At 38.8% G+C, this 22,621-nt stretch overlaps 1 protein-coding gene across 3 annotated transcripts in view; it reads right to left on the reverse strand.

Moving 5' to 3' along the window:
• TOP2B (DNA topoisomerase II beta) overlaps nucleotides 1-21,870 on the reverse strand; it is a 59,150-nt gene extending 37,280 nt beyond the window's left edge. Inside the window, exons 1-14 of one of the 3 annotated variants that reach the window (XM_020807678.3) lie at nucleotides 20,939-21,870; nucleotides 10,642-10,812; nucleotides 8,742-8,832; nucleotides 7,192-7,255; nucleotides 6,018-6,163; nucleotides 5,633-5,730; nucleotides 4,454-4,666; nucleotides 4,197-4,370; nucleotides 3,659-3,760; nucleotides 3,404-3,541; nucleotides 2,184-2,322; nucleotides 1,590-1,747; nucleotides 1,379-1,504; nucleotides 768-878 (exon numbers count right to left, since the gene is read on the reverse strand). In XM_020807678.3, coding sequence (XP_020663337.3) covers nucleotides 768-878; nucleotides 1,379-1,504; nucleotides 1,590-1,747; nucleotides 2,184-2,322; nucleotides 3,404-3,541; nucleotides 3,659-3,760; nucleotides 4,197-4,370; nucleotides 4,454-4,666; nucleotides 5,633-5,730; nucleotides 6,018-6,163; nucleotides 7,192-7,255; nucleotides 8,742-8,832; nucleotides 10,642-10,812; nucleotides 20,939-21,013 — 1,806 coding nt within the window. In that variant the 5' untranslated portion in view covers nucleotides 21,014-21,870. Of the gene's footprint in view, nucleotides 1-767; nucleotides 879-1,378; nucleotides 1,505-1,589; nucleotides 1,748-2,183; nucleotides 2,323-3,403; nucleotides 3,542-3,658; nucleotides 3,761-4,196; nucleotides 4,371-4,453; nucleotides 4,667-5,632; nucleotides 5,731-6,017; nucleotides 6,164-7,191; nucleotides 7,256-8,741; nucleotides 8,833-10,641; nucleotides 10,813-20,555; nucleotides 20,876-20,938 lie in introns of those variants that run through there. The other 2 variants (XM_073003411.2, XM_020807662.3) reach the window with 2 other exon arrangements.
• Between the last annotated feature and the right edge of the window lie 751 nt (nucleotides 21,871-22,621).

Consider the following 22,621-nt stretch of genomic DNA (forward strand, 5'->3'; position numbering starts at 1 on the left):
CATCCTTGGAAAGAGCCATGATCTTTCCCAGAATGAAAGCCAATCACCTATATAGAACAAAAAACAGTTGGCGCAACAAAGCCATTTCTTTTTCTCCCACACAAACAAAGACTCTCTTATTTGTCATGAACATACAGAGAATAGGATATTAGTAAACATATCCTATACTCCATTCAAGCCTTTTTCTTTTGCTTGAAGGAACCAGATCTAAAGCACTCCAATCAATGTAAAGGAGAAGCCCTGATAGGGAATCTGGAAGATGTGCTCAGACCTCCCACTCTCCATAATGTCCTAGCACACTGCTTCTTCATGCTCTTGCATGCAGATGACAAAATGGAGGATTGAAGATGAGTGTGTGTGGGGGGGAGAGCATCCCCTGAAATTAATGCACAGGAGAAAACCACGGAGGTAGTACATGAACTCCCGGCCTCTCCTCATGGAACAACTGTGGGTAAGGCGTAGGATAATATTGAGTTGGCTGCCATAGGGATGGTGTGGGAGCCATCTGTCTTGCAGGTTCCCCAAAGATTGGGGAAAAGCCAGGAATCAAGAGTGGTTTGATTTGAAGTCAGAGGTTAGGGAGAGACTGCAACATGGCTGCAATCAATGCCTTTGAAAGGGAAGGAGGTGCTCCAAGCAATGCAGTCAGAGTTGGGACCATCGAAGATAAAGAATATAAAATACCCAGCTTCAGTATCTAACTGAACTTGTGTTTCATTATGTTATGATTTCATTATGTTATTGTAGTTCTGTACAATGTTTGTTACCTTCACGATTGGAGTAATAAATTCCTCAAGAAAGCCGTGTTTCAGAAGGGAAGGCCAATTGTGATGAATAAAATTGATCAGCAAGCCTTTAATGTGGGATCCATCTTGATCCTGAATATATATAAAAAAGAAAAGTCAGTGAAGACTAACTAATTGTAGAAGAGGGAGAACCTTTCTCAGATTTTTTTTTATTTTAAATACTAAAACTTTACTAAAAATTAAGAGGTTGCGGCACTTTGAATTAACTGTAGTTACATTTACTTGAACTTCTACAAGCAGATCAGAACTTCATTTACTTATAGTTAAAGTGAAAATGTGTTTAGTGTTATTAAGTGTATTTTTATGCTAAGCCATAATGGAGTTTTTTTAGAAATAAATAAAATGGTTAAAAATACAAATAAAAACCCCAGTACCACTGTGAAGAAAAGTAGAAATGTCAGAGAAGCAGCAACAAATTGTTTGTTGAAAATAAGCTTGAGAAGTGTTTGAAGGACAACACAGAGCAGCAATATGTAAATGTAAAGAGGAATACAAACAACGGCTAAAATGAAAACAATGAACTAGATGAGATGTTCAGTGTACAGTATTTGCATTTTAGATCTTAAACTGACCTGATCTGTCATGATCATAATTTTACCATATCTTAACGTTTTCAGAGACTCTGGATCTTCATAACTTTTCTTGTATTGTAGACCAACTATTTTTATTATGTTGTTAATTTCTGCGTTTTCCATAATCTGTGTGGAAACCAGAAACAGAAACAAGTTTACTATATTACAGGAGCTATATGTTGACCAACTTCTTACAAGGCTTTTTTTTTACCTGCTTATGAGATGCCTCTCGAACATTGAGAATTTTACCCCGGAGTGGAAACACCCCATATCTGTCTCTTCCAATGACAGCTAGGCCAGAAACAGCTAAAGATTTGGCAGAATCTCCCTCGGTTAGTATTAATGTACAATCCAAGGAATGTTTGCCACCTGGGAAGATGAACAGGAAGGGAGGGAAATTGAGAGGGAGAGATTGCCGTAAGTAAAAAAATCCCCAGCCAAAATGTCTACAGTAGTACATGGCCTCCTCATAAACAACAACAAACAGCCACTTGAGTAAAAGAACAAAAACATCGGGCATAATTTTACTTCTTTTAAGTAATACTAATAAAAAAAACAGCTCTAATTTAAGATATTTTTACAGCACCAAATTAACAGTGGCAGTCAGTTTTAATAAACAATAATAATATTTTTAGCTTACCCATGTACAATTAGAAGCAAATAATACTGAAAAGACACATTTTGACAATTGTGCACCAGGAAAATATCTCTGCTAGAAATGTGAGTAACTGTCAATTAAGAGTCACTGAGTAATTTCCTAAGACAGAAAAAAAGAATTTTTTTTCTTTACAAGGCTTTCTCTTACCAGCATCATTAGCATCATCAAGTTTTGGAATGCCCTTGATTTTGCTATGTTTCACTGATGAACATTTTTTGTTCAGTTGTGTCTGGGCTTTGAATTTCACCCAATTAAGGATGCTTTCTACAATACCGCAGTTAGAGGCCTACAAAAAAAAAACAATGTTCACAATCATATCAAAAACAAAAAGTGTTCATATCCACAAGGTAAATTAAGGAATCAAATCCATCTTATATGTAAAAACACCTGTGTTTCTTTATACATGACATTCCTCCTCAGTGCTAAAAAAAAAGTTTAGCATAAATCAACAAGAAACATAAATTACATAGGCCAGAATCTTATAAGTTATTTAAGAACATATAACAGAGAAAATGTCAAGGTCACTATGCTCACTTATAAAGTATTGGTTTCATGTTGGCTGTGTACCTGGTCATGTCTCTTGTATGTAGAGATGGGGTTTTAGCATTGTTTGGACTGCAAATCCCATAATTCTACACTCTGGGAATTCTACCTGATAGACATCTTGCATACATCTAAATGTGGCTCCCCTGGGAGAAGGGTCTCAATTCGAAGACTCTGAGGCTGAGCTAGGCCTAGCTCTTACTAAGATTCCTCTTCCTGTCCTACAGTGTGTTTCTCACAGTGCTAGCTGGGAGCTCTTTTAAAAAAATTTTTAATGAGTCTAGTGGAGCAAGGTCTAACTCAGCCTCAAAGTCTTCCAACTGAGGCTGTTCTCCTAGGTGAGCCACGGGATTTGTAATTTTTAAAAAACCCCACCAAAATATCATCCCTACTGACATGTACATTGCATCTCATCAGCAAGCTACAATGAACCATGGCATTTTTGGGGTTTTCTTTTAAAATGTGTAAATAACCAATAGGATCCTGGTCGTCTGTTTCAAAAAACCACATGTCCAAGAAATCTCGGGAGTGATGTCTCAAACCAAAGTTCAGACTCTCCATGTTGCATAACAATTTGCAGGAGAAATAACTTTCTTAAGCATTTATTAATTATAAAGTGTATGTTTTGCAAAGCAGAACATCTTGGCTTTCACTGTATTCTTTTCAGTCACACGAAGAACAATGTCTGGATACTATATCATGCATAATAGTACAAATAAAATGTCCCACTGCCCCTTCCACCAAGAAAATATGATATTTTCTATATTTGCTATTAATATTTGTATGCAGCATACATGATCATAACAAAAACATACAATACTTACTGCTTTAAAAAACTTCTCTGATAGCTGGCATTTGGACCCAAAACTTTTAGGCTGGAGTGTCATGTTCTCTTTTGTTTGAGAATCAAAAGTTGGATTTTCAATGAGGCAATTAATAAAAACCCATATATGGTTCTTTACCTATTTAAAAATACAAGAGAAACACTCTAGGATGATGAAATTACACAATGTAAGACATTTATGTTATAAAACAACCATTTATGCTGGAATTACTTTAAAGGATGAAGATCAACTTGCCTGGAATGGTTTCACAGAAACACCAGCTTTATTCTTCTTCTTCACTACCTCTATCAATTTTCCAACAATTTGATCTACAACATAATCAACGTGTCTACCACCCTTGAGATAAAAAAAAAATGGGGTGAGCAAAGAAGTAATATAATACCAAAATATGGACCAGAAATTTCTGTGTTTTTATATTCAAATATTACTAAACACAGTGACCCACACCTCAGGATACTTAGTGCTGTTCTATTTCATCTGTTCCATACTGTGTTGGAGGAGCACAAGGGATCACACAAAAACTACATTTTCTTTATTTCCAGAACATGCTCATTACTCATTTTCCTCTATAAATGGTATCTGTGTGTTCTGTGTTGTCAAGTCGGAACTCACTTCAGAAAAACCTGACTGGCTAGAACATTAAAAAATAAAAGCAGACATTCCTCCAGTATTCATTCACAAATGAAGATAAGTGAGCTGTAGAATATTTTATCTGAAAGAAGATAAAAATGATATATTCATCTTATGCTCTATAGTAAATAACGTATCTCACCTTTGTGGTAGCAATACTGTTCACAAAACTAATTTGCTGGAATCCTTTCTCACTTAAGGTAAGACAAACATCCCAGCGTTCATTTGCAAGCTCATGGATAACTTTCAGAGGAACTCCAGTTTCATCCAACTTGTCTTTTACGTAAAGATCAACATAACTGCGGAAGCCATTCACCTGTGATATATAATGAAAATCATCACTTACTGTTCCGAAAACACACATGTTGAATTATAGAAAAATTTGACTGAGTCTCTTACTGGTAGCTTCTTTCCATTAAACATAACTTTGACCCCTTTGCATGCTCCTGCCAAATCATAAGCTCTTCTTGTCATAAGGGCCAGAATATCTTTGTCAAGTTTTTCCATCTTGAATTTAGCAAGATCTGGTTGGAATGTCACACATGTATAGTCATCACCTTCAAAATGCTTAATCTTGGGATCAGAAGTCTTCATCATGTTGTTCATCCATGTCTTCATTTAAAAGAGAATGAATGAGAGAGAAGAGATACACATTAGTACCAATTTTCTGCATTCTAAAAAAATTACTTAAGATGTTCATTCCACATGCTAAAACTAAATTCTAAAACATGAAGAGCCTGTACTTTTATTTTTCCTCTTCCTCTCTCAGAAACAGTGGTTGAAGTCCAGTAATTAAACTGGTTACAGTAAGCCTGTGAATAAGTGGAGATTACAAAGTCAACTCCTCTGTAAGTTCCACTGATTCAAAGGGCCTACTTGAGTTGCAACTTGACACTAGATTTTAGCCAAAGCTTCACAATTCCTAACAAAATAGGAAACCACTAGTTAGTCATCACCTTTGTGAACTTTTTCTGTTAGTTTTTATTGGATGCTATCCAAAGAATTTTAGCCATCAGAAAATAATCTGGTACAGTAAATTATTTCCATCTATACTATAACACATATGTAATAACAATGGCTAGAAAGAAAGAAAATGCTCATAACAGATGTGACGCTAGCGTGTTTAGAAATTATATGTTCCACATATCCCAGAAGATATGAAGAAAACAGCAGTGAAAATCCCATACATTTCCCTGCCCTTGTGTGCTTCAGAAATAAACCAGTCACCGATTCTGTGTGAGAAGAAACATCATTGTATATATACACTGACCGGAAGCTGAATACACTGAAAAATATGAGACAGCATTTTCTCCAATAGCAGTTTGTGATACTTCTCCACTAGGGTCAGGGCAATTAAAGAGAATCACATAAAAAACTATGTTTCAAAAGACATATATTTGCTATCTGTCAAATATGACAAATGTTCTTAAGGTGCAAACATACCAGAAATGTTATTGTACTAATTAGTATCCATACAAGAGTTACAACTGGATATTTATCCCACTATAACTTATTTTAAAGTTTCTTCCCCTCAGTCAAACAACAAAGAAATAAGTGATCAAAGAGAAACCAGTGTACCTGTTTAAAACTGTGTTTGTATTCCTTGCAGGCAGTTTCAACAGTAAACTTTGTACTGAATATGTTACAAAGCTTTGCACCATAGCCATTACGACCACCTAAAATAATGAGTAGCAGTTAAAAATAATTTTATTTTGAAACTATTCAGCACTTTGCAAACCTCCTAATAACATAATATAAAATATGCACCAAATATTCCAATGAGTAAAGCAACTATATTTACAAAGCATTAGTGCTTTGTTTAGAAGTCCGCTTCTACAGGGATGCAAAATTAATATACTTAACTAAAATACTTCATTTCCACCAAACAAGACAAAGATCATAGAATTATGGCTACTAAAATTAGTCCCCTAAGTGGTCCTGAATAGAATATGCATTATGTTACCTGTAACTTTCTTCTCATCATCATCATAATTGCTGGAAGTTAACAGCTGTCCAAAAATCAAGGCAGGAACATACATCTTTTCCACCTTGTGCTCCACAACCGGAATACCTTTTCCATTATTCCAAATGCTTATAATATTTGATTCACTAGAAAGGTAACAATAATTATTTTGGCAAAAATATAGCCAGAGATTTTGAATTCCATATTAACAATATAACTGTCACATTATTTTCAAGTTATTCTCCAGGGAACCCTATATTTCCATCACATTTTAAGATTGTGTGCTTGTGGAAGTAACATCATACAGGCTTCAAATAATGGCTTGAGAGCAGAATTACATAGGAGATGCTACTAGCGGCCAGGCAGTCCAACCATCTAAGCCATAACACCTCACTCTAGGAAGCAACAAAAGTGATATTGAAAGTGAACCTGTGCAAATACTTACACAATTGGAACTGCTCTGAATTTGGGGAATCACTTTTCTGATGTAAATTCTTCTGCCAAACCAGAAATAGTCTTTTCATTAGCAGTAGAACTATCTACTAGTGTAAGGGCATCCTTACTCTAAAATTCTGTTGTTCACACAGATTTCACATGACTGATACCTGTGTTTTTTTAAAAAAATCTATAAAAATAAAATCACTGTATATTCAGTGATCAATGTGATTAATTAAAAAAATTAAGCTTTATATGGCTGGCATTCATAAAACTGATACACATATCGTAAATATCATGATACTCAAAATCAATTTTCCCCTTACACTACCCTCTTTTTATACACTCATTAGCCAGTACACTGCTTAATATTTTCATGCATGTGGCTGTAACTGAAGAAACTGTTGTGGTGATTTGATGCAGTGCCAGTTACATGAGACAAGCACATGACTGGCACAGTGTTAGAGTGCTGCAGCAACTTCCACCAGGGGGAGATTTATAGGTGTAAAACACTGAACAGGGTACTGGCCAGTTTGTCTTACAATAAAATTCAACTCTTGCTTCCACTTTAACTATGCTTATATAAGCAGTTTTCATATCAAGATGTGTTTTTACATTCCCCCTCCCATTAATTCTAAATAAAGCCAAGTAGGTTTAGAAATATAAACAAATTAAATATAATACATTTCAAGAAATCATTCCCATTATGCAGGCAAATAAAAGATAAATAAATACTTACGGATCAATTGATATTTTAATACATGTCATATTCTTATCCCTCTGCTTATTGTCAGCTGCATTTACTAGAAAAAATCAACACTTCTTAGTGGCAGTAAGTATTTCACCTACTGAACACTCAATGAAGACTTCACCTATACCACACTATGTATAAATATTCACCATACACAACACAACTGCACAAATAAAAGCTTTAACACACCACAGGCAATCCTTCTGTAACAAATGCTACTAGTCAACTTAGGTCAAAGGGATCTTCCAAGCACACTACTTAGAACTGCATCCTCGTTCTTCTGATAATATATAATCAATGTTACTGGATCTATTATTTACAGCTTACAAGTTGTAATCCTTCTTACATAAAGTATTAAACAATAGCCTCTGAGGAATTTTGTGTATTATACTTCTGCCAGTTTTCCAAGATGTATATATACACACACAAACACACACACAAAATCCCTGTATGATCTCACATATACCTCTATCTATGACCTCTGACAACTGTAATGTTGGAGAACGGAAATCTCCAGGACAAATCTGTGGCTCCTCATTTCATGCAAGATGTTGTTGTAACATGTTGACCCAGGAAGAAAAAACTGCTTAAAGATAACTGGCCAGAAGATAATGCATTATCAAACACCATATAGCCCATCTCAGGTCAGAACTAGTTCTTACTGCCATTACACCAAGTTAACACACACTGATATAGTATCTAATCAACATTTTTCCATTTAACTCTCAGAGATCCAATTATGTAATTACATTTGTACAAATACTTTTTGCACAAGTCAAGAAGACATAATTGTTTGGAAGTGGTGCAAGGCTAGTTTCTGAAACCTCCTTGTGCAAGCAGTCACTCCCACTCCCATCCTCATGCCTCCCGTCTCCCTCTTTCATATGTGCTCCAGCAGTTTGCTAAAGGGCAAATGTCTCCAGCAGGCAATACACAAGACCATGAAACAACTGCAAAAATGCTGGTAAAACTTACTGGATGTTCTCGATTTTTTTTTAATAAAGTGATTATGGTGTCTCCTTTACTGTTATAATCCTTTCTAACACACAGTGTAAACTTAATCACCATTTAGTAAGTACTCCATACAAATGTATAGGGACGAGTACTGCTGCAATAATAGTTGGCTACTGTATTTAATGGATTGGGAACAGGTGTGGAATTGCTTGGTCTTCATCCCCATTCACTCTTAATCTTGACTTGATATAATTTTTCCCCAAAGATTTTTTACAGTTAATCACAGACTGGCTGAACTTAGTCTTGCAAATGTGCAATTAGGAATATAGCCAGGTTAACATTATCATGTTAACACTGATAAAGGTATAACATCAAGAGACAGTTAAGGTCAGCAGGAGTTCTGTAGGGGAATTCACAAGTGAGGGTGTAAACAGTAAAAGGAGGGAACATGCAATATCACAGCACATTCCCAAAATATTATCATTAATGACTTAAAGACAAAAAATTATATTTATGGCCAGTATATACATACCTACAATCTTCCAAGCATTTTGCAAAAGGTGAAAGCAGTAAACAACACTTACCAAGAATTTCATCAAAGATCTTGTACAAGCCAGGAACAAAGGTAACGTCTCTACAGTTCATTCCTATGTCTTCATCAAACACCCACATCGTCTATGAATAAAAGAAAAAAGTTCTACTAGCTAAATTTTAAAGAAATATTTATTGCTAATACTTTAACATCTATAAAACACATTTATTTTCAATCCCTAAAACTGACTATTTGTCTCTTCATTCTCTTATAAACCAGCAGTAGTGAATCCATAGCCTATTGGATACCAACAGATTCCAGCTCCCTATGTCCCTAGCCAATATTCTTGCCAGGGGCTGACAGAAAGTAGAGTCAAACAACATATAGAACGTAAGAAAGAAGTCCACTTGCCATGACTCAACTTCCAGATAACCTCACCTGGATGACTGAGAATCTTCATAACCATACAGAAGGTCATGATTTCCCCCTCTAGGTATATACATACACATAAATCTTCAGAGGGACATACAGTGGACCCTTGACGTACGCATGGCTCAATGTATGTACTTTTCAAGGTCCAGACTTCTCTGGCCGCAAGATTCCCAATCGACTTGTGGCCAGAGAATAGACCTATTTGGTGTTTTCCCCGCCTCCCCCTTCCAGTCTGTAGGCCACCGATCGTACCTCCAGATGCCTTCCAGGGCTTCTCCACCGCCATGGGACGCGGCGATCGGTAATGGAGGGGGGGACCTCTGAGATGCCTCCCATGGTGGCAGAGAAGCCCTGCAAAGCATCCAGAGGTCCTCCACCACCGGTGCTGCTGCTAGGAGCCACACCATGCCGGGCAATCCTGGCCATGCTCGGACTCCTGGACTTCCCCTGCCACCGCTGCTGTCCAAGCATGGTGCAGAGCGGCTCCCAGCAGCGGTGGCGGGGGAAGTCCAGGAGTCTGAGCATGGCCAGGATTGCCCGGCGCGGCATGGCTCCCAGCAGTGGCGGCGGGGGGACACCTCTGAAGGCCTTCCCTGCCACCATCTGAGGCCTCTCAGTGGTCCCCACCACCGCCAATAGTGCTTCGGAGGCACTATCAGTGGTGGCAGGAGACCTCCAAGAAACCTCAGATGGCGGCGGGGAAGGCCTCCAGAAGTTCCCCCCTCCGCCAACGCAGGCTCTCCCAGGGTGGACCAGGCCTACCAGGGGAGGGCTTCCCCCAGTAGGCCCGATCTACTGCCTGGGAAAGCCTGGGGAGTAGACCAGGCCTACCGGGGGAAGCCCTCCCCTGGTAGGCCCAGTCCACCCTGGGAAAGCCTGTGTCGGTGGGGGACCTCCGAGAGTCTTCCAGCAGTGGCAATGGCTGCAGCAAGGGACCTCTGAGAGGCCTCCGGCAGTGGCGGAGAAGCCCTCGGAGGCCTCAAGCAGTGGTGATGGTGGCAGCAGGGGACCCCTGGAAGGCTTCAGAAAGGTAAGTTCTATTTTTACAAATTTTTGTGGGGGGGATTCTTGGGCCGGTTACGGATTTCGACGTACTGTACAGACTTTTCGACCTACGGACACCGTTCCAATAAGGATTAATTCCGTAGGTCGAGGGTCCACTGTATAGAAATATTATGAGGTTGGTCAACTTGTAAAAGAATGACTGGTTCAATGACACTTAATAAGTATTATGACTCAGGGTTTAGGTATCTGGCTGCAGAGTCAGAGGCTAGGAGATCAATTCCCCGCTTTGACTCCTTAACTGGGGTTGGACTTGATTATCCATAGTGTCTGTTTCAGCTCTGCAGTTCTAAGATGATGATAGAGGTGGTGGAAACTGTACATGGCTCTCCCAGTCTCATAATCTAACTACTACACCACACTGGCTCTTAGACAAATACAAACATACTGTACATAGCTTGACACTTTCTCCAGCAATACAGATGTCTCAATTTAATGGGCAGAAAAATGTAAATTACCTGAGTCAAAGGTTCCACTGAACCAATGTATGTATCAGGACGGAGAAGTATATGCTCAAGCTGAGTCTTTTTCTGATAAACTCTTTCAACAGACATCTTCTTTGAATCATTTTTATTTGTGTGTTCTGGTTCTTCTTTTTTTGAAGCATTGTTCTGATTATCAAACAATGTCTGAAATAAAAATAGCAAGATAATTGAACACCATGAATTCATTTCAATTGTTCTTAAAATATTCCCACAGCTATAAACAAGCTTTTTTATGGAGTAAAACAACAACAGTTTTCTGTCTTGCTGAAAGGCTATGGATAGTAGTAACATTTATAATGTTCTTGCTAGAAAAAGGTAAAAATCTAAAGAAAATCTTTCCCATATATAGTACACATGCTCCCATAGTCTTTGTTTTTGTAAATAAATTATAATCTGGGAAATAATTTGTACCATTACAGATTGCAGATTTTAAGGATTCAGACTAGAGTGTAATTGACTTCTAATTTTACTTCTTTGTGGACTGGAGACATATACACCAGTGATTAAAAAACATTTTGAAATTATTCTTGGTTCCAAATGAGAACCATTAGAAGGTGCTTGTTCAAAACACAACCACCCATGATTTGGCTTTATGTCAATGAATCAAGGCCTTGGGTTCACATATTAATTCCTCTGCAGCTTCCAGTTGTACCAACCATTGTTTGTTGTGTGACTCAAGATGGCAAATCATGCTTCACTGCAATCCAGAAAGAATTACACCTCACATGGAGAAGACAAAGCACATAACCCTGACCCTCCTTAAAGGTTTATTCAAGCAGTAACAAATTGTAGTTTGGCTTTACTTCTGGACCATATGGGATGGCTGCTGCTCAGTAAATGCAAACTTAAAGTCACTTGTGTGGTTTTTGGGCTCCTAGGCACTGCTCCCAACATACTAATAGCAAGACATCAAAAAAAATGTAATTCAAAAGATATGGGAAGAGTCCCATAATCTCAGAATAGATGACCTGGGATAATGTTCAAATTATGAAACTGGGTTATACGATAATTATGAAAACACACAGGATTTATTTATCACATGGCAGAAATATTGGTACATCACTTGAAATGTAGTGTTTGACTTAACATTTTATATTGATTTACCATAATTACATTATGTACAGTGTATTAATTATTGTACTGTAGTTTTAAGACCACATTAAAAAATGAAACAAAACAGGCTGTTATTATCACTATCTTCCGTAACTATTACAATGTGTTGTTGGTTACTTTCACCTTAATCCAGATAAAGGAAAATCAGTTTGGAGAACATAATCCATTTCTTCCCCAAAATATAGGGGAGAGAATAATCATGCACACCTTTATATTACAAGGGTACAGAATCTCTTCCAGCCCAAGGGGCAAATTGAATTTCAAATAAATTATTAGGTAGGTGGCAACATTCCAGTTGTGATGGGGTCCAAGGCAAAAACTGATGAGACAAACAATAAAATATAAGCATGCTGGTTAACCAGGACGGATAAAAATTGATCTTTTTTTTTCAAAATCAAAGTAATTTAAATCACAATTTAAATTGCAATTTAAATTTTAAAAAAATCTGATTTTTAAATTTAAACCAATGGTTCTCAAACTGAGGTCCCTAAACATTCTTAGATTACAATTCCCAGAAGCCTTCACACTTCCTGTGCTGGCCAGGATTTCTGGGAGCTGCAGTCCAAGAATATCTGGGGACCCAAATTTGAGAACCACTGATTTAAATCATTTTGTTGTTGTTGTATTGTCCCCCGGCTTATTTAACTTATATGCAGAATACATCATGCGGAAGGCTGGACTGGAGGAATCCCAAGCCAGAATTAAGATTGCCGGAAGAAATATCAACAATCTCAGATATGCAGATGATACCACTCTGCTGGCAGAAAGTGAGGAGGAATTAAAGAACCTTGTAATGAGGGTGAAAGAGGAGAGTGCAAAAAACGGCCTGAAACTCAACATCAAAAAAACTAAGATCATGGCCACTGGTCCCATCACCTCCTGGGAAATAGAAGGGGAAGATATGGAGGCAGTGACAGATTTTACTTTCTTGGACTGTATGATCACTGCAGATGGAGACAGCAGCCACGAAATTAAAAGACGCCTGCTTCTGGGGAGGAAAGCGATGACAAACCTTGACAGCATCTTAAAAAGCAGAGACATCACCTTGCCAACAAAAGTCCGAATAGTCAAAGCTATGGTTTTTCCTGTTGTGATGTATGGATGTGAGAGCTGGACCATAAAGAAAGCAGACCGCCGAAGAATTGATGCCTTTGAATTGTGGTGCTGGAGGAGGCTCTTGAGAGTCCCCTGGACTGCAAGGAGAACAAACCTATCAATTCTAAAGGAAATCAACCCTGAGTGCTCACTGGAAGGACAGATCCTGAAGCTGAGGCTCCAGTACTTTGGCCATCTGATGAGAAGAGAAGACTCCTTGGAAAAGACCTTGATGTTAGGAAAGTGTGAGGGCAAGAGGAGAAGGGGACGACCGAGGATGAGATGGCTGGACAGTGTCTGCGAAGCAACCAACATGAAATTGACAGACCTCTGGGAGGCAATGGAAGATAGGAGGGCCTGGTGTGCTCTGGTTCATGGGGTCATGAAGAGTGGGATTGAGTTAGATTTAAATCATGATTTAACTCAATCCCACACCCTGTGGTTAACCATGAAATGGACATGGCAAAGGGGGCATTGTAATCCAGGGAAATCCCGGAGGTGTCCCAGTGCTTGAGGATCCCCTGCTACATTACTTGCCAATCTGTTAAAACTACCACGCAGTGGTATAGCAGCACTCCATGTTCATAATAAAGCACACTACACTCTTAATACCAAATAGATGGAGATTGTAGCAAATATAAACTATATAATCCCGAAAACGGGATCGCTATGCGGATTCGTTGTTATACGGTGCGCTCATTAAGCGAGGCACCACTGTATTATATTTTGTGGGAAGCAAAAACAATGGCTAGCCTACAGGTTGCCCAATCACAGCATGTGCATGTCCATGGTCTTGCTTCTCAAAAAGCAGTGCAAAGGAATTTGTTTTTATCAAATATACCTGATATGGTGATTTCTTACCCTTCCTAGAAAATGTTATTTGGGAAACAAGGAAAACCTTAGCTTTGGTTATTGTGATGGAACCCTCACCTATTCTACCCAGCAACATCAAGAACAACACAACTGGCTAAAAGGAGAGTGAATTCAGCGAAGACAAGAGAGGTTTAAAAGAAGAGAGAAGAGTTTTAGTCAGTTAACAGTTAAGGGAAAGCTAAGAAGAAGTTAAGCATATATTTCAAGACAGGCAGCTATTATAGTTACTTTGTATCCTGTATAAGAAAACTTTTTCTAAAATGAGAAGTTGAAACTGTTAACACATGAAACCTCAAGCTGCTGAGAGTGCCTTGTAATCATTATGCTTACTAAGAATTTTTATTGTATGCTTATTTTATGTTTATGTTTATGCTTGGCTCTTATGATTTGGGATTAAGAATAGCCTAGAGGGGAAGACAAGGCATGTCAAGAAGTGACTAGCCAGGTAGGTCTGGTCACTGTTATTACAGTATTACACATTCTCTGCAAGGACTTCCACTGAAGATGGAACAAATACTACAACAGTAGAACACTGCATCCTACCACTTTGGCATGATGGGAAAATAGTATCACTCTAAACTGGCATTATTATTCTGTGCCAACTTTCTTTTAGTTCTAATTCAAAGAGCCCTTCCTAGACTGAAAAATAAATAATTTTAAAAGGGATACTTCCTACATTAAGGTCCTCCGCATGTTCATATCTGACATACCCTTACACAAAGGCATACTGTATATCGGAAACAAATTAATTGGACCTGTCTATTATTCTACAAAGACTGAAACATACTCCTTGAAATATACAATGGGTTTTAAAGAAATCTCCTGTTTCTAAAGCCTAAATATGTGTGTTAGGTCCAGATTTCCTTGGAGCACACTCAGTAAAATCAGTGGGACTCTCATCAATTCCACTGGGGTTCACACCAAGTACTGTATTATTATATTCGGATCCAGCCCACTGCATTGCAAAGCTCATGATTCAAACACTTTACAACGTGCAAGGGGAGAAGCTATCTAATTCTGTTGCACATAAGAAAAGCTGTGGTTAATATATGGTATTGGAACAACATCTAATTACAAAATGAAATATAATTAGGGTCACTCCTCCATGGTACACAATTAAATTTTGTAAAAGTCTGAAACATAACAGCAACAATGCTTATGTTGCTTGAAACAGGTGCCTCTGAAAACATATTACCATCACTTTTTGACATACTGTACAATAGAACAAGTGGCTCAGATCATGATCTGAACTTACAAATTACATATTCCCAATATACCTGGATGATTAAAACACTAATTACAGAGAAAATCTTGTAGCCTCTTTTTATCTGTAAATATTTTTTGTTTGCAATTCTAACTTTGGACATGTCTGGCATAACTTTGGTATCAGGGAAGGAATTATTAGTCCATCTTCAACTGGGAACGCACTGCAGCAAGGCTACCTCTGTTCCATTAGTTCAAAAATTAAACTGAGTTTGGGTTACTGTCTGTACAAAGTATACTATTTGCAGGTATCACTGTAGGAAAACCATCCTTTCTGAATAATCATTGTTATTACATGTCCTCAAATTACTTCTGACATGTGGCAACTCTATGAATAAGTGACTTCCAAAATGTCCTCTCCTCAAAAGCCCTGTCCAACTCCTGCAAATTTAAAGTTGTGGCTTCACTTATAGGGTCAATTCATCTCATATTTGGTCTTCCTCTTTTCCTACTGTCTTCCACCTTTCCCAGCAAATCTTGCCTTCTCGTGATGTTCCCAAAGTATGACAGTCTCAATTTCATTATTTTTGCCTACAGCTAATTCAGGCTTGATTTGATCTAAGATCCACCAGTTCATCTTTCTCACAGTCCAGGGTATACACAAAACTTTCCTTTAGCATCATATTTCAAATAAAACAATTTTTCCCTGACATCTTCCTTCCCTGTCAAACTTTCACACCCATGCATAGTAACTGGGAATACAATACTGTGGAGGATTTTGGCCTTGGGTTCCAGTGACACATCTTTATACCTGATTATTTTTTGTAATTCTTTCACTATTGCCCTTCGAAATATCGTTCTTATGATTTTTTGACTGCAGTTTCTATATGGATTGATGATTAAAGTATAAAAAAATCCTTAACAATTTTGATATCTTCTTTCTCAACATTAAAATTGTATTGTTCTCTACTCATGATTTTCATCTTTTTAACTAACTGCAGTCCTGCTTTTGCACTTTATTCTTTTACTTTTGTCAGACGTTGTTAACTCTTACCACTATTTCCAGTACAACAGATACACTTTATGTGATGTTTCAGACTTGTACACATAAATGAGAAAGTCAGAAAAAAGCAGATCTCACATATGAAACACAACTAAAGCTGTCTTTGTGTTTTGTAGAAGTTGCCTACCTTCAAGTGTTTTCAGTATGGCAAAACAACAATTTTGTTAGCAAATGCAAGATTAGTAAATGTGCTAAGATTTGTACACTTAAGGCCTGTACTTTTTTTAACAGAAAAATTGTATCATCGGTCACCACAATCTCTCTAACATGCTAGAAATGGAAACGTCTCCTTTAAACACAGACCAATAAACTTTCTTTCAAGCTCTATAATGTTCCAACAGTCTCAAAACAAATCCAGGACAAATCCCATTGCATGATTTACAGAGACCAAGAAGAACTGCAAAAAATGTTAGCAGGAAGCTCTCTTTGGAAACATAGATCAACTCACTCACACAGTGCCCACAAGAGGAAATAAAGTAAGAATAGTTTCAAATTTAAACTTCTAACAAAAGGAAATACTTTATCCAGTTCCACAACTTATTTAAAAGTGTTTCTTTAAGATACAGTGCATGTCAGCGATACACACCAAGTATTTTTAAAATCCTATTTTGAAAACACACTGATCAACATACACATTGTTCAGATTTTTCAGAAGTTGCATTATTAACATTTATAATTCTGAACCAATTATCACATCTTCTGTAGATTTCAGGTGGAAGTAGGGAGAGATATACTGTACAGGGAACATTTCTGGTAGAAGATATGCTAGGAAGTAAATCATGACAAGAGTATACTGCTTTATTTATGGAGAAGTAGTGCTGTTAGTCTGTGCAAGCATATCTGAAAAACAAAACAATCAAACAAAAATCCAAGAGTCAAACACATTGTTGCACCTTATATTTTAAATTAAAATATATGTTAAATTTTAAGGTACCACAACATTTTTCTCTCTATACAGTGAGGTCTTGACTTGAGAACTTAATCCGTATTGGAAGTCAAAAAGTCTGTAAGTCCGTTCTCAAGTCAAAAAGTCTGTAAGTCAAGTCTCCATTGACCTACAGTGCATTGAAAACCGATTAATCCCATAACAGGCCGTTTTTGTTCCATTTTGGTTTTTTTCTGGTCTGTAAGTCAAATCTCAGTCTGCAAGTCAAACCTAAATTTTGCAGCCAGAGAAGTCTGTAACTCAAAAAGTCTGTAAGTCAAGCCATCTGTAAGTCAAGGGTCCACTGTATTTGTTAGCTTTAATTTCTGATATGCTTGCTCTTTCTTTCTTTCTTTCTTTCTTTCTTTCTTTCTTTCTTAGTAGCATTCACATCAGCTTACAAACTTGATAGAATAAAACCGTGTAAAGCCAAATGTAACCTTAAAATCATTGAATTCAAGCAAAATCAACCCTACAACAGAAACCATTAAAATCAAGTACAAATAAGTACAGATTTAAGAACACAGGTTAAACATCATATGCCAGTTTAAAAATATGAGTTTATACACTTCTTAAATCAGTCAGTGAGCACTGATCACAAATCTAAAGAAAGTGTCTTCTGCAACCCTATGAAGAATCATCCTGATGAAGGGCCATGAGGAAAAGACAGGTAATCAAAAGTTGTTTTTTTTTTTTTTGGATCATCCCTAATCAATTTCCAAGAAAAAAATAGTATAACCTAGCCAAAGTCTGGGACTTTTTATACTACGTTGATTTCAGTGGAAGACTTTTAGAAAGATATTTTTCATAAGAATTTACTTAACTGTCTTCTTCAAGTATGTGGTATTGAAAATGATTAACTTTTGTTTAAGTACTTCCCTAAGTGACAGTGATGTTTCATTTTGCCTCCAGTGACAGACACATCAAGTGCAAAGATGTGTCATTGGAGATGAAGATCAAGATCATCCACGCACTTGTATCTTTTACCACCAGGTATGGGTGTGAAAGCTGGACAACTAAGGAGGCTGTCAGGGAAAAAATGCTTGAAATACGGTGCTATAGAAGAGCTTTCTAGATACCCTGGACTACCAGAAATTTGAACAATTAGTTTCAAGAGCAAATTATGTCTGAACTATCACTGTAAGCAAAAAAAAAAAAAAAAAAAAAAAAAAAAAAAAACTGAAGCTGTCTTACTCTGCATAAAACATGAGAAGACAGGATACTCTTGAAAAGACCATAATGCTAGGAAAGGCTGAAGGCATCAAGAAAAGAATAATACCAAATGTAATATATATTCACTCCATAAAGGAAGCCACAGGCTTCAGTTTGCAAGAAGTGAGCAGGGCTGTTGAAGACAGGGCATTCTGGAGACAACTCATTCATAGGGTCACTATGAGCCAGACGTGACTATAGAGCACATAAGGACACTTCAATACTGACAAGTTTCTGTCAATTTCAGGAATAATACTGTCATATGTTACAATAACTAAAATATTCCATCTGAGACTGAGATGTACTCATCTAGAAGGCATCAATTAGATTTTAATAAAATAGCAGGTTGTGTAACCTTTATTTTTTTAAAAAGCAAAAAGGTGACATATATATATTAGAGGTTGGATATAACCATACATTTGAAAGACTATTCAGAAAGCAAAAAGAACAGGAACTCTGAGGTAAGAGGTAAATATAAAGTAAGTGAAGTGAAGTAACTTATTTTTGTAGAACTTAGTCAAAATTGTACTATGCAATAAAGTAATAAAATAGATGTTACAATTTGCATACATTGTCAAAATTGTCTTACACTATACACTATACATTTTATAAAATGCAAGTTAGAAACAGAGTAATTAAAACCAGTGCCTGTGTTCATACACCCAAACATTAGTTTAACTAAGATACACAAAATTTCATAACCCACACATAGCATTTTGCTCTGTCCTGCATACAGATAAGCTAGAACTGGTTCATTGCCAGTTCCCTACTATATTTATAGTTAACAGGTTTAAGCAAGCCAGGATATAGAAGCCAACTTTAAACTACGACTTCATATCCTGGTTTGTTTGGAAATCAATTACTATAATCTTACAGTTGAGATGCAACAGGAAGCTATATTAAATATGGTTTCCCAGCTTGCTTTGTCATGTTAAGAAAGAAGAAGATAGTCATGGAGAAATGCGTGAAGCTGATTTCAACTTATTGAACCATGATTATTTGCTCAGGTTCCTGTTCTGAAGATTTTATAAAAAGGTAAAGTTCACAGATCCTCTACTCGCTACAGATTTATTTATTTATTTATTTATTTATTTATGAAAGATGAAACTTTGGGAAAAAGTGTATTCGACCATATCCTCTTAAAACAACAGTCTGAATGCCAAGCTGGAACCTCATTTTAGCAGGCAGACCTATTGCTTCAAGCCTATCATTCCAAACGCCAAGAAGGTATATATACCCATGAATCTGACCTGCTTATGAGGAAGTGGGATGCCACATGAGGCAGCAGGCTGAAGTCATTTCCTGCCCACAGATCAACTTATATGGTCCAACTTACTGCCTGTCAAAGCTATGTTAAATTTGCTTTCTCTTTGCAAATATGAACTGCATATGTACAGAAAGTAACTGTGCCAGCTGTCACAGAAGAATACAATGACAACATAAGACATAAGCAAATTAATACCAGATATCTGAATAGTCAAGTCATCTCATTCTCTTTTATTTTAAAGCATGTCTGCCATTTCAGATAAACAGACATTCTAAGACACATATAAGATCCATTACTTTTTTCAATTTACAAAAGAATAGAAAAGCTAAGAAACACTTTCCTTTACAAGATAGAGATTTTTAAAAATTGGAATGTAAATTTTTTTGCAGAGCTAAATTCAAATAAAATTAGAGAAGCAATATTTGTTAACACTTAATCTAAAAAAAATCACAAACCCAAAACCCAAGAACAGCTAACCCCCTTCCAGAACCAAACTGCTGTCTTGCCACTATTCTGCCATGTTTCCTATTCTTGCCAGTTCCATCAAGAAAGTGACCCTAGTTTGAACTCTCTGCTGAACAAGAGAGATAAAAGTAAATTAGTGACTGGCTAAGGAAACTGTATCCATTCAACTTTCTCTTCCCTCCAGGGGTCTTTTAAGAAGGAAAATGAGATCTCTTATACTTGGGCCAAAAGAACATTTTTTAATAATCACACCTCTTCCCTTTCAGCACATGTCTGCCTACAATTACTTAACTTTCAACTCTAGACATACCCCTTATTTTTTTACATCAACACCTAAGCTGTCATCCTCTCATTTTTACTTTTTTTGTTTGTTTGTTTTTTACTTGTTAGGCTGAGGTTGAGATCGAGATTAAAAACAGGAGCACAGGCTGGAATACAAAGGCACCAGCTCTCTGAAAGCTAACAAATCCTTCAGGTATGGACTGAACTCCACAACAGCTGTGAAGACAGCTTCTTTTTAACCCCACCCTTGGCTTGTTGCAAAACACATCAAAGCAGCCTGCAATTTGTCTCAAGGCTTTAAGTAAAGAGGAAAGAGGGGCACCAGTCTCTTTTCTTAGCTGGCCAACGCAAGCAAACCAGGCATGGAGTCTTAACTCCAGCACACTTACAGCAAGCACCACGAGGAGTGGATGCCTCACGCCTCCATTTCACTGGGAAGTATCAAGCCGTGCAGGCCACACAGTCCGACTCCACCAAATCCAGCATGTGAGCTTCCCATGTCACCGAAGCCACGGTCCCACCGCCTCCCTTCCCTTTCCTTCCTTTCCCGGAATCTCCTTCCTGCACCACCCACCAGCCCTCGCCACCTTTCCCAGGAAGCAACCTTCCCTTTTTCACCCCGCATCCCCATCCTCCATCCCAACCGGCATCTTCGCTCCTCCATTATTTCCCCCCCGAGGCCTTCCGCTTCTGTTTGCAGGCTAGGCCTGCTAAGAAAAGCACCAGCAGCGGGGAATTAAGAAATAGAAGAGACAAATACCAGGCAACTTACCACCCAGGTTAGACCCCCGCTGCCGCCGCCGCCGCCGCCGCCTCCGCCACCACCTCCTCCTCCTGATTTTGCCATAATTGTTTTGGCCCTCGCCTCAGTATAAATAGTTATAAATAAAAAGGTTTAAAAACAATAAACGGAGGGGATGAGAAAAAGGCCACCCCAGGCCGACACACACACACACACACACCTTTCCCTCATGCACCGCAGATTCGGGGTGGGCGGTCGGTGGGGGTTTCCTTCTCCAGAGAAAGATTCCTACCCAGCGCGAACGCGCCCACACAGGCAGACACAGACACACACACAGATACTCGCTCTCAAGCGGGCCCCAAGGTTCCCCTCACGCTAATGCGCGTGCACACCCCTTCGCACAACGAGACCACCATCCCCCCCTCCCTTGCTTCAGAGACCCTCGCTCTGCCTTGTGCGGCGCGGGCGCGCACACACGTCGACTCGGCGCGAGCCACGGCGAGCGGGGCCCCCCCTCCCCTTTCTCGGCTCAGCCCGCCCGTGCGCGCGCGCGCGCACACACATACACAGTTCCCTTCACACTCCTACAACGCGCGCGTTCTCGCGTATAGCTTTTTCTGCCGCTCCTCCTGTCTTCTAAATTGCGCGTTGCGGCCATAGATGCTTTATGTCAAGCTGGAGGGGGAATGTTTTATATATCGCATGTATTTTATGACGCCCACCGCCTGAAACGAGCGACTAAACACTGTCCCAAGAGGGCCCAGAAAGCGTCGCGGATTAGTTTAATGTAATGTTATTTTCTCTCTGTTCTGGCGCCACTCTCGAAAAAGGTTGGGCGGCAGCGTCGTCAGAGCCGGTTCGGAGACTTCCTCCGCACCGCAGCCAAACGGAGGCGTTTCTTGCCCCCAGAAGTGGGTCCCACACTGGTAACAAGAAGCAGAGTGGAAAGCCCTCAAGGCCCAACCGCTGCCAAATCCCAGCCGCTCAGAGGCCTAAAAACCTTCAGACAATAACTACGCGGGCACCCGTAGGACAAGGCCTCCGAGCGCCCTCGGCCCTGCCCCCTTCCGCCTAGCCAATAGCAAGCAAAGCTCCGCCGCGCTGTTCTCATCTTTAACCAATCATTGAAAAAGATACTCAAATGGGGCGATGACGTCACCGCACGTAGCAACAGCTTTTTTTACTCTCGGGACCGTGTCGGTGCTGGTTGCAGTGAACCGAGGCGACTCCGCTGCCAAGATGAAAGGGGGAAGAGCGAACTGTTGCCTGCGCTCGGGCTCCGCTGAAGTGCGATGGTGTCCGTTTCAGAGCAGGAGGGAAACTGGCCTTAGCACTCTCTAGGCAAGACCGCATCACATTAAGTTTGGTGCCTCGGACTGTGCAATGGGTAGTAGGCTGCTTGGTGCTCGGGTGTTGCACCTTAAGTTGGCATGCTGAATAAATACCACGATCGACTCGATTCTCATTGTATTGAGTGAGACTTACTTCCTGTGACCTAGTTATGCACGCCGATCTTATTCATGTCGAATTCGTCCAAAAATTCTAAAAGAAAATCCCACTGAATTACATTTCTTGCTTTTCCGTTAGTAAGCAATGCACCCTCCTCAACAGAAAGTAACTGAACTCAAGAATTGCACTGTCCAAGTGCTGTAAAGTAGCTTTAATCACGGAGGTGGTTTAAGCAATGTAACTGTTTTAAAAGATCACATCGAA

This window comes from Pogona vitticeps, chromosome 6, assembly GCF_051106095.1.
Source record: "Pogona vitticeps strain Pit_001003342236 chromosome 6, PviZW2.1, whole genome shotgun sequence".
Taxonomy (NCBI): Eukaryota; Metazoa; Chordata; class Lepidosauria; order Squamata; family Agamidae; genus Pogona; species Pogona vitticeps.